Below are 11,607 nucleotides of genomic sequence, written 5' to 3' on the forward strand. Positions count from 1 at the left end.
GGTTCGAGCCCTGGTCCGGGAAGATCCCACATGCCTTGGAGCAACCGGGCCCGTGCTCCACAACTACTGAGCCTGTGCTCTGGAGCCTGCGAGCCACAACTACTGAATCCCGTGTGCCTAGAGCCTGTGCTCTGCAACAAGAGAGGCTACTGCAATGAGAAGCCCACGCACCGCAACGAAGACCCAATGCAGCTAAAGATAAATAAATAAAATAAATAAATTTATAAAAAAACAAAAAACAAACAAAAAAACCCGAAGGTACTTTTTGGCCAACCCAATAACAGTTCTATCATTTATTAGCTGTATAATCGTGAGCAAGTTATTGAGCTTCTCTGAGCCTTACTTTCCTCACATGTAAAATGGACACAGTTATACCTACTTCATAGTGTCATGATGGTTAAATGAGATCCCAATGAAAAGTGCTTAATGAGAATTGGGGTGAGTATTATTAGCTGTTACAGACCTGTCCCATTTCCCTTGCATCACATTGGGAAGATGTCATTTAACCCAGGACAGGAGACTGAACATGACAAATGCATGTTCAGTTAAGGCTGTCCTAGTCAGTGGTTGACACAAAGAATCACATAGATGGACTAAATTTGTTTGTCCTCAGTTGGGCATTTTGGCCTTTAGTTAACATAAGCTGACTAGCTACTGTGTTGCTTATCACCGAAGGGAAAAACCCGGGGTGGGGAGGAGGCAAGTTGAAAGCCTGACTCCTTGGCAGTGGAACTGGGTGAGGAATTTGCTGAGGACTCCAGTTAAGACCAAACGCCCAGCATCTTGTGACTGTAGGGAGAAGAAAAAGGAATAATTTAAGTCATTTTCTTCTTCATATTTTATATTCAGAGACATGTTTAATTCACATTTCTATCTTATGTGGAGGCTTTTCCCTTGAGTGGAGTGGTGGGGGATGGGCCATGCCACCTTCCTTCCTCTACTCAGCAGCCCCAGGGCCGGGTTGCAGGGCAGACATATTCCTATGAATGTGTGTTGACCAAATTCAGACTCACTTTAGGAGGGGAAACATGCCATTAATCAGCATCAGCCACAGATGTTTGGCCAAGGAGCCCAAACTTGCCAGTGTCCTAGGAGGGAGAGTGGGCATGTGATCATGCTCACAACCCTTCAGTGATGCCAGGGTCTTTTTTTTTTTTTAATACATTTATTTATTTTTGGCTGCATTGGGTCTTTGTTGCTGCTCACGGGCTTTTCTCTAGTTGCGGTGAGCGGGGGCTATTGTTCTTGCGGTGCGCGGGTTTCTCATTGTGGTGGCTTCTCTTGTTGCAGAGGATGGGCTCCAGGCACGCGGGCTTCAGTAGCTGCGGCGCGTGGGCTTCAGTAGTTGCAGCGTGTGGGTTCAGTAGTTGTGGCTCGTGGGCTTAATTGCTCCGCTGCATGTGGGATCTTCCTGGACCAGGGCTTGAACCCATGTCCCCTGCATTGGCAGGTGGATTCTTAACCACTGTGCCACCAGGGAAGTCTGCCAGGGTCTTAGATAAAGTCCAGGGTCCTTGACATGACTGTTAGTTCTTCGTGCCATCGCCCCTGCCTGCCTTTCCAAAATCTTCTGTTGCAACTCTCTTTCTCTTCACTGCCCACTTCTGCAAGACAGAGCCACTTTGCATCTTACACGGTCCCTCTCCCCTGTCTTTGAATATGCTGTTCCTTCTGCCTGAAATAATTTCCCTCTCTTTTCCACTGCCTACTTGGCTATCTCCTGACTGTCCAAGGTTTTCTGAGATGATCTCACAACCCCTGGGTTCTTTCTTGTCACAACACATCATACAGAAACAGCCCAGTTATGATATCTCTCCAGCTTGAGTGAGGACAGGAGCTTGGTTCCATGTCCGTCTCCCTCAACATTACAACTTGTGTTGGGCACATAGCCTAGTAAATGTTTGTTGAGTGAGTGTTGGGGCTCAGACCTTGCCCTTTGGGGATCCCAGCCTGACCCAGGACTGGCTTACTTTCCTCAGGGAGACCTGCCCAGTGTTTGGGGAGAGTTATGTATCAGGCAGGCAGGGGAGGCAATAGGCCCGCACTCCAAGGGACTGTTCATTGCTTTTTGTTGATGAAGTGTGGTCTGGAGTTCTTGCCAAAATATGCCTGTGAAATGTACTTCCATTCCTTGGTGCACTGGGGCCTCCTTCCTCTCCACATGCCCTGCCCCAACATGGCCATCTTCCTTAAATGCGTCTGGGTCCTGCAGTAAAGGGGGCACTTTGTGTGGACCTGAGTATGATTGGGAGGGTCTCCCGAAAGATCAGATTTCAGGGCCTCTTCTGCTCCCTCTCCCCCAAAACACTGGCCAGGCCAGAGCTCCAGACTGCCCTCCTGGGATAGGGTGAAGCAGATACACTTGAGCAGGAATGTCAGGGGAAGAATTTGTGCATTTGGTTCTTGGAAAAGGGAAATGTGTGTAGACCTGGGTTCTTCAGTGGGCAGTATGCTCAGCCATGTAGAGCGCATGAAGGAGCGGTTCCTTCCCCACAGACTGTATAGGCACCAGACATTTCACTTTGTTCTAAGCAGGGGCTGAGCAAGAGAGCCTCTGGGACCCACCCCACCTCCTGTGTGTGGAGGCAAGGAAGCTGACTGCCCAGGTTCAGCCCCAAACCTCGATTTTGTTGGTTCGGCCTCAGTGCAGCACTGAGCATGACGTTGATTTACCGAAGGAGAGGCCCCGTGGGCTTAGCACATCCGGGAACACCTTGGAGGTGGTGACTACTGAATTGGAGCTCTTAGGTCTGAGATGGAGGTGGGATGAATTAATGTGTTTTCAGTCTCCTGGGGTCTCTTTGTAGGTCTATAACTTGACCCAAGAGTTCTTCCGGCACGGTAAACCAGTCAATGCTGAGAGTCAGAACAGCGTGGGGGTGTTCACCCGAGAGGAGGTGCGCAACCGCATTAGGGACGACCCTGATGATCCAGAGGCCACCAAGCGCCTGAAGCTCGCCATGATCCAGCAGTACCTGAAGGTATCTTTGCCATCTCGGACCTCTGTTGAGTACAAATGCCAGAGTGAGGAAGACTGACCCTGGGGAATCTGGGTCCGAGGAGGGCGGCACTGCCCTAAAGTCCTGCTCCTACCCCTGCCCAGCCTTGGCGGTCACCTGGCTCCCCTCTGGCTCTTCCCACAGGTGGAGAGCTGTGAGAGTAGCTCGCACAGCATGGACGAGGTGTCCCTGAGCGCCTTTGGGGAGTGGACTGAGATTCCCGGTGCCCACCACATCATCCCCTCGGGCTTCATGCGGGTTGTGGAGCTGCTGGCTGAGGGCATCCCGGCCCACATCATCCAGCTGGGGAAACCCGTCCGTTGTGTTCACTGGGACCAGGCCTCGTCCCGCCCTCGGGGACCTGAGATTGAGCCCCGGGGTGAGGGTAACCATAATCATGACACTGGGGAGGGCAGTCAGGGTGGAGAGGAGCCCCAGGGGGAGAGGCAGGATGAGGATGAGCAGTGGCCGGTGGTGGTGGAGTGCGAGGACTGTGAGGTGATCCCGGCGGACCACGTGATCGTGACCGTGTCACTGGGTGTGCTCAAGACGCAGCATGCCAGCTTCTTCCGGCCAGGCCTGCCTGCTGAGAAGGTGGCTGCCATCCACCGACTGGGCATCGGCACCACCGACAAGATCTTTCTAGAATTCGAGGAGCCCTTCTGGGGCCCCGAGTGCAACAGCCTACAGTTTGTGTGGGAGGACGAGGCGGAGAGCCGCACGCTCACTTACCCACCTGAGCTCTGGTACCGCAAGATCTGTGGCTTCGATGTCCTCTACCCGCCTGAGCGCTACGGCCACGTGCTGAGTGGCTGGATCTGTGGGGAGGAGGCCCTTGTCATGGAGAAGTGTGATGACGAGGCAGTGGCCGAGATCTGCACAGAGATGCTGCGGCAGTTCACAGGTGCGTCTCTGTCTCTGCCCCGCTGCCTGCTCCATGAGCCTCGCTGCATCTGCCCTCCTCTGCTAGACCCTCTGAGTCTCCTGAACTGTGTGCTAGCATCCTCGTGCCTAGGTTTTGACGTTGAGGTGGTGTGCCCACTGGGAGAGATGTGGTAGGGCACTGCGTCTTGGCCTTGGCCTCCTAAATTGCAGGCTCTCCCCCTGTTTGGAACTTGAGACACTCAAAACCACAGGCTCTGTATTTCTTCTCTGTTTCTAAGGGCTGTTGGTGAAAAACTCAGATTTCACCGCAAAACCTCAGATTGCTGATTTCCTACTCATGTTGTCTTGCTAAGAGATGGATTTGTGTTTTTTTCTGTCTGATTTTTAGTAGAACATCTTTCCTCCACTATCCCAGAAGAGCCTCACAAGAACCCCTGAATTTGGAAGGGGGAACATTATTATCTGGAATGTTTTTCAGATAGGAAAATTAAGGCCCACAGAGAGGAGGTATTTTGCTGGGGGTCACAACGAGGCATTGAGGGGTACACAGCTTGAACCCCAGCCTCCATCCCCACCTCCTCCATCCTCCATGTTTATCTGTAGCAGCCTGGCCTTCCTGGAGCCCTAGAGGTAGAGTGGGAGTTGTCTTCTCAGGGGTGTCTTCTCTGTGCAGCCATTTCATATTCTCCCCCCAACCCTTGGCTCTTCTCCCCAACAGGGAACCCCAACATTCCAAAGCCTCGGCGAATTCTGCGCTCAGCCTGGGGCAGCAACCCCTACTTCCGGGGATCCTATTCGTATACACAGGTGGGCTCGAGTGGGGCAGATGTGGAGAAGCTGGCCAAGCCCCTGCCATACACGGAGAGCTCCAAGACAGCGGTGAGTGTGGGTGTGCTGGGTATGTGAGGGAGGGGTTGCAGAGTGAAGGGATCTGTGAGGGGTGTGGTGGGCATTTTGTATGTGTGTTTGGTCCAGGGGAGGAGTGGGAGGGTAGTGTTCACTGAGGAGTGCCAAGGTAAGATAGCTGGAGCAGCTCCCATAATGAAGGAGAAAACAGAAAATGTGCACTTAACATCTGGAAGAACAGAGTCAAATTGAGATGTGTTAAACTCTTTCTTGAGGTTATAAAAACTGAGCCATTTAATGCTGTGCTGTCCAATATGGTAGCCATTAGCTTTAAAGTAATAAATCCAACATTTTGTTTGTCAGTTGCACTAGCCACCTTTCAAGTTTGAGAGCCACCTGTCACTCATGGTTACCATGTTAGGGTGTGTCACTATAGAGCATTTCTGTCATCGTGGAAAGTTCTTTTGGACAGCACTGACCGAGTATGTTTTGTTTATTTTCCCTAATATGTTTTAGAAAATAAAATTGAGAATACTGACCCTCCCCCAAATTACATCAACTATGTAATAATATACACAGAAAAATAATAAATTGAAAAGAAATTATTTCTATATATTTCTGTTCCCATGAAGTAAATTTTGAATTTGCCCCACCAAGCATACACATACAATAAATGTTAAAACCCCAACAGAATTATATTTAAAATAATTCTTTGGTGTAATTGGTGAAGAAGATTGTAGTCAACCAATATGTGTTGTGCCTGCCCTGGCTGGGCTCAGGGGGAGAGAGGAAAAGGCCTTCACTTCTGCTACAGCCATCCTCCTGAAAAGCACACCTTTTCTTGTCACCTGCATCAGTTAGGACTAGTGCATATAACAAAAAGCAAAACAAAACAAACTGTGGTTTAAACAAGATGGAACTTAGGTAACATAAAAGGAAATCCGGAGGTAGGTGTCAGGGCCCAGTATCAGTAGCACCTGGCTCCATCTTCCAGGCCACCTCGTGGTCTAAGAGGTCTGTGGAGGCTGCTGCTCTTGCTCTCATATCTGTGACAGGCTGATGGGTAAAAGAAGGGAACCCCTGGGCTGAGTCAGTGTTTCTAAGCAACAGTGCACTTGAAGTTGATTGGCTAGAGCTTAGTCACATGACTCCACCAGCTGCTAGTGGGATACTAGGTTGGGATACATCTTTTTTTTTTTTTTTCTGAATGGCAATGGACCCAGTTAAAAGACAGGATTTTTGTTACTGAGGAGAAAGAGAATGGATGTGGGAGTAGGGAGCTCGCCCTCTGCCATAATATGTGCCCCCTTTTCAGCTTAACCACCTCTGTGGGCTCTTTGTCGGTGGGTTAAAACCTCACTACTCAAGGTGGGTGATCCATGGACAGAGAGCACTGGCATCATGTGGGAGCATGTTAGATGTGCAGACTTTCAGCTCCCCCCCAGACCAGATGAATTAAAAACTGCATCCTACCAGGGTCCCCAGCTGGTACCTTTGCACATTCAGTTTGAGATGTACTAGAATAAAATCCAAACTCAAGCTTGGAATGCAACCATTAGTTCTGTGCTTGGACCCCACCTAAACAGCCTCCTTTCTTAAGGTTAAGCCCTGGCTATACCAAAATTCTCACTGTCTCCTAGACCAGGCCTGTTTTGGTGCATTTTTGCCCCCATTTTTCCTTCTTCCTGAAACGTCCTTTGCCTGTTTATTTATCCAGCATCTTCCGAGAAGAAGCCCAAAGGTCCTGTCCTCTGGGAAGCTTTGTGTGATCTCCCTGACAGTGGGCCTCTTTCCTGGGCTCTCAGCACCTCGCCCAAACACCCATCACGTCACGTATGACGCCATTTAGTAATTGGGTTTCGTGTCTGGCTTCCCCACCAGCAAGGAAGCTCCTCAAAGCAGCTGCCTGGTCACCTTTTATCTTCCAAGTGCCCAGAACAGTCCCTGGAACCTAATAGAGGCTCCATAAAGGTTTGTTAAATTACTGCCTAACTTTATTGAGTGCTTATATTCTTTCAGGTTCTGAGTCCTTTAGATACATTATTTCACTTAATTCTTACACCCACTCTCAGAAGTAGAGGGTATAAACCCATTTTGGAGATGAGAAAATCAAAGCTTAGGGAGGTTAAATCATTCCCTGAGTTCACTAGTAAGAGGCACAGTGAGTCTCTGAAATTGTAGAGACAGGACTCGTGAAAGCCTCAGAGCAAAAAGGACTGAGGCCTGGATGTTTGGGGAAGAAGCAGGGGAAGATGGACAGGGGAATGGGCAACTCCTCATCCTGTGGAAATAGCAGTACCTGCATCTCAGATGCCTGCTTATTCCTCTGTGACTTGTAGTATGGATGGGTGGTTCTGGGGCAGACAGGTAGCCTTTCTTGCTCCTCCACCTTCACTTCCCTGTCCCCCTGCCCAGCCCATGCAGGTGCTGTTCTCAGGTGAGGCCACCCACCGCAAGTACTATTCCACCACCCATGGTGCCCTGCTCTCTGGCCAGCGCGAGGCTGCCCGTCTCATTGAGATGTACCGAGACCTCTTCCAGCAAGGGACCTGAGGGCCTCCTCGCTGCCGAGCGTGTTCCTTAAAGAACCACTAACTTGTGACTGTCAGCCCTGCCCCTTGCTGTTGTGTACTCCTCATTTCCTAATCCTCTGGAGAATGGATTTGTATCTTTTGTAGAGCTAGACATCTAAATGGCTTCAGACCTGGCCCTGTAGCTTTTCCTTTTCTCCTTGCTGGGTGGTGACCAGGGTGGGGTCTGTTGATTTACCTCTGTGCTCTGACCTCTGACCTCCCCATGCCTCCCCTCATCTCCAAACTTGTTATTGTAAGTGCCTTCAATACTCTGCATTTTGGGATAATAAAAGAGGCTTGCCCTTCCTGTGCTCCTCAGCTTCTCTCTTCCGTTTTTCTTAGCCTTGTGTGTATATGTGTGTGTGTGTGTGTACATGTGTGTATGTGTGTCTGTGTTTATCTGTCATATCCTCTTTGAGTGAAAGGATGGTGGAGGGTGTTGTGGTCTGGCTATACCCCCAGAAAGGAAGGTGCCTGCCTTTAGTGGAAGGGGTATCCCCTCACCCCAATCTGTTTGTGGTGGTTTCCTTTCCTGCCCGTGAGACCCCTCTGGAGTAAGGGTCCCTCACTGCCCAGCCTCAGCTCCTTTAGGACAGGCCTGGGTCTGCCTGTTGGCCATTTGCCAGACTTCTCAGAGCCTGATCGGGTAACATGGCCACATGGAGTGAAGGTGAGTTTTATGGGAGGGGACACCTGTTGTGGCTCCATGCCAAGCTCAGATGTGTTAATTATTAATCAGTGTCACCTGGCCACAGGGCCCTGGGTCTGGCCCTTGGCTTAGCTGCTGTTGACTTCTGGGAAGGTGGATAGTCCAGCCATTTTTTTTGCTGAGTGAAAACACACATACTCACATATACACCCCTTATATACCCACACACACATACATCACTCCCACACAGATACACTACCCCACACCCTTACACCTATACGCAACAACACTTACACACATGCATAAAACCTTAAAGAACATTTAGTCATTTTCTTTTTTAAAAAAATTAATTAATTAATTAATTAATTATTTTTGGCTGTGTTGGGTCTTCGTTTCTGTGCGAGGGCTTTCTCCAGTTGTGGCGAGCGGGGGCCACTCTTCATCGCGGTGCGCGGGCCTCTCACTGTCGCGGCCTCTCTTGTTGTGGAGCACAGGCTCCAGACGCTCAGGCTCAGTAGTTGTGGCTTACGGGCCTAGTTGCTCTGTGGCATGTGGGATCTTCCCAGACCAGGGCTCGAACCCGTGTCCCCTGCATTGGCAGGCAGATTCTCAACCACTGAGCCACCAGGGAAGCCCCATTTAGTCATTTTCTTACTCCAGATTTCTAGTGACAGAGTTTGAATTCTATAGGATTGAGGGGTTGGGTGGTGGAGGAAGTGATGAAAAGTCAGGTGCACCCCCTGATCTAACTCTGTATGAACTTAGGTTGGGTCCACTCTTCAGAAGTTTAGGGCAGTGCCCTTGATATGACTGTACATCCTTTCCCCCTTCACCGCAGGCTGTGATGGACATGTCTAACACATAGATATTCCTCTGCACGCCTCCCTGCACCTGCCTGCACATCCCTACATGCACACCCTCCTACATGCATATACACCCCTACACACACACCTACATGGACATATCTAATAGGCATCCTTGCTTTGCCAGGGTTGACCCACCAGACATCCCTCATGGAGTTTGTGTCAGGGATTCATGTTCACCTGATGCATAACTTGAAAAACTGTAAGTATATATTAAAAATGTTTCTTTGAATAGAGGATCTATCAATGTAGTTAAAGCTCTAAAGTCACGAAAGGATACACTGAACAACCTCCTCCCACGCCTGTCCCCAATACCATTGCCACTTCCAGTGGCCCCATGTTATTAGTATCTTGTGTATCCATTTTTAGATATGTCGCTGTAAATGTATACTGTTCTCTCTCCTTTTTATGCCAAAGTGACAAAGTATTCATCCTGTTCTGCATTTTGCTTGTTTTAGTTAACATAATGTATCTTGGAGCTATTTCCATAACAATACTTAAATGGACAATGTAAATTTGCATCTTACTTTGGTCAGAGAGTGTCTGTCTCCTTCCTGGCCAGAGTTACTTTGCAGGAAGCACCTTCTATTAACTTCACCTTTGGAGACAGTAATCCAGTCTTGGACCCTCCCCATGTCCTGGATTTTCCCCACCAACTGTGCTGGGGAAAGTGGTGACAGAAGTGGCCCATCACATAAGTATGGGGGATGAAAGTAATACGTAGAGTCTCTGGATCACAGGTGTAGGAATTTTGAAGAACTCTATGAAGGTGAAGGTCTGGAAATGTTTATTTGGTGATTGCATGTTGGGGAGCTTCAGGTGTGCGCAAGTCAGGAGGGTAGTCGTAAGTGCTGGAGGTAGAGTCTCTTAATTTGACATGGATGCCAGCTCAGGCTGGGGAGGGTGATTCATCCCATCAGGGAAGCAAAACCTCCAGAGAGTTAAGTAATACAAGTAATGTGCCTAAGATCACTCAGGTAGGTGGTGATGCTGAGACTTGATCCAAGGTCTGTTTGGTGCTACAGTGCAGGCTTATTCTAGTTATTATGTGATAAAAAGAAGAGGCTGGTGCCATCAAAAAAAAATCTTAGGCCATTACCAGACAGAGTGGAACTGGGTACAGCCACACTGGGAGACTGTGGTGGCATATTCTACTAAAGCAGGCCATGTGCCTGCCAGCATTTCCACTCCTGGGTATATACCGAAGAGAAATGAGTGCATATGCCCACCAGAAATATGTACCAGAGACTAGATGTACCAGGGACACAGGATGAGTTCCTTGCTGTGATTAGGTTCCTGAAACAGCCGTGGCATTGATTGAAACTCAAATGACTCTTAGTGGTGTCTAATATGGCATGCTCAGGCCAACACCTGTACCTATGCCTGCTATACAATTTCTGTCACCTGTGGGAGGTCACTTGAGAGGAAAGTTCCTTCCTGGCACTGGATTCTACGTAGAATTTGTTGGATGGTTTCTTGTGCTGTGGGCATTAGTGAATCCATGGGCAAGGTGTTCAGTTGTGGCTTTGTGGAAGCCTTAGAAATGTTCCTTCAGGGGGCCTGGGTTACTTGGCAAATACTGTCTCTTTCCACTGTTGCTGCACTGGAACAGGTGAGCAGTATTAGCTCCCCCTTCATGGGAGCCACTTGGAATGTCTGCCCTACCTACAAACAAAGGTAGGAGTGAAGTGCCTTTGGTTTGAGTCACTCTGCATTTGCTTGGGGCTGTCAGGATGAGCCCACAGGTGATCCCAAGGTGCAGAGTGAGGTGGGCTGCTGGTTCAGTTCTAGAGAACTGCCTGTCTAATTAATGGTCTGTCAAACATAATGGTATATTCACATGAGAGCCGTGTTTTCTCATAATGACCAGCTGGTGTCCCTTCTTTCATGCTTGGCCCTTTTAGCCTGTTCTCCACACAGCAGCCAGTGTGATCCTTTAAACTATATGAATCCAGTTATGTGCTTCCCTGGTTTCCAGTGATTCCCATCATACTGAGCATAAAAGATGATTTCCAATGTCCTATGTGATCTGTTCTATGGCCCCCTTCTGTTGGCCGTAGCTGTCCCCTTTATCTGGAATGCTTGTCCCCAGGTAGTGCAAGTCTCTTTCCCTCAGTGCATTCAGTGCTCTAATCAGCTGTCACTTCTCTAGGAAAACTTCCCTAAGCACCCCATTTCACAGCACTCCCAGCACTCTTTGTCCCTCCCCTTGCCTGTTTCTTCATAGCCCTTCTCTTTCCATGATGTCATATTTTTTTTTGTTTATTTATTTGTCCATCTGTCCCCACCACCCCTTCCCTAGGATGTAGGTTACATTGTCCAAAATAGTGCCTGGTATAGTGGGTTATCAATGAATATTTGCAGAATGAATGAACAGGTGAATGAAGAAACTGAGCTGAATGGTGTCATCCCCCAGACCCACCCTTGGTGCTGGCCAGCAGTCCTCGTGGGCTTTCCCTTGTCAGCTCCCCTTCTACTCTGACACCTCCCCTCCCCCACCAACTGTCAACAGGCTCTATGGTCTCCTGCTTCACGGACAAAATAGAAGCCACCTGGAGGCAACTTCCTCGACAAATCTACAAACTGCTAGCCTTCACACCTGTCCTTTTAGACCAGGGGTCCCCAACCCCTGGGCCAAGGACCGGTACCGGTCCGTGGCCTGTTAGGAACCGGGCTGCACAGCAGGTGAGTGGCAGGTGAGTGAGCGAAGCTTTGTCTGCTGCTCCCCATCGCTCCCTGTTGTTTGCATTACCGCCTGAACCATCCCCCTGCTCCCCCGGTCTGTGGAAAAA

General features: G+C 49.3%; 1 protein-coding gene across 9 annotated transcripts in view; it reads left to right on the forward strand.

The window, feature by feature from the left end:
- SMOX (spermine oxidase) overlaps nt 1-11,384 on the forward strand; it is a 50,035-nt gene extending 38,651 nt beyond the window's left edge. For 6 of the 9 annotated variants that reach the window (XM_060120293.1, XM_060120299.1, XM_060120294.1 and 3 more), the window contains 4 exons: nt 2,808-2,981; nt 3,144-3,903; nt 4,603-4,763; nt 7,146-7,533. In XM_060120293.1, coding sequence (XP_059976276.1) covers nt 2,808-2,981; nt 3,144-3,903; nt 4,603-4,763; nt 7,146-7,283 — 1,233 coding nt within the window. In that variant the 3' untranslated portion in view covers nt 7,284-7,533. Of the gene's footprint in view, nt 1-2,807; nt 2,982-3,143; nt 3,904-4,602; nt 4,764-6,611; nt 6,702-7,145; nt 7,534-8,942; nt 9,018-11,327 lie in introns of those variants that run through there. The other 3 variants (XR_009534633.1, XM_060120300.1, XM_060120297.1) reach the window with 3 other exon arrangements.
- The last annotated feature ends 223 nt before the right edge of the window (nt 11,385-11,607 follow it).

The sequence above is a fragment of the Mesoplodon densirostris genome, chromosome 16, assembly GCF_025265405.1.
Source record: "Mesoplodon densirostris isolate mMesDen1 chromosome 16, mMesDen1 primary haplotype, whole genome shotgun sequence".
Taxonomy (NCBI): Eukaryota; Metazoa; Chordata; class Mammalia; order Artiodactyla; family Ziphiidae; genus Mesoplodon; species Mesoplodon densirostris.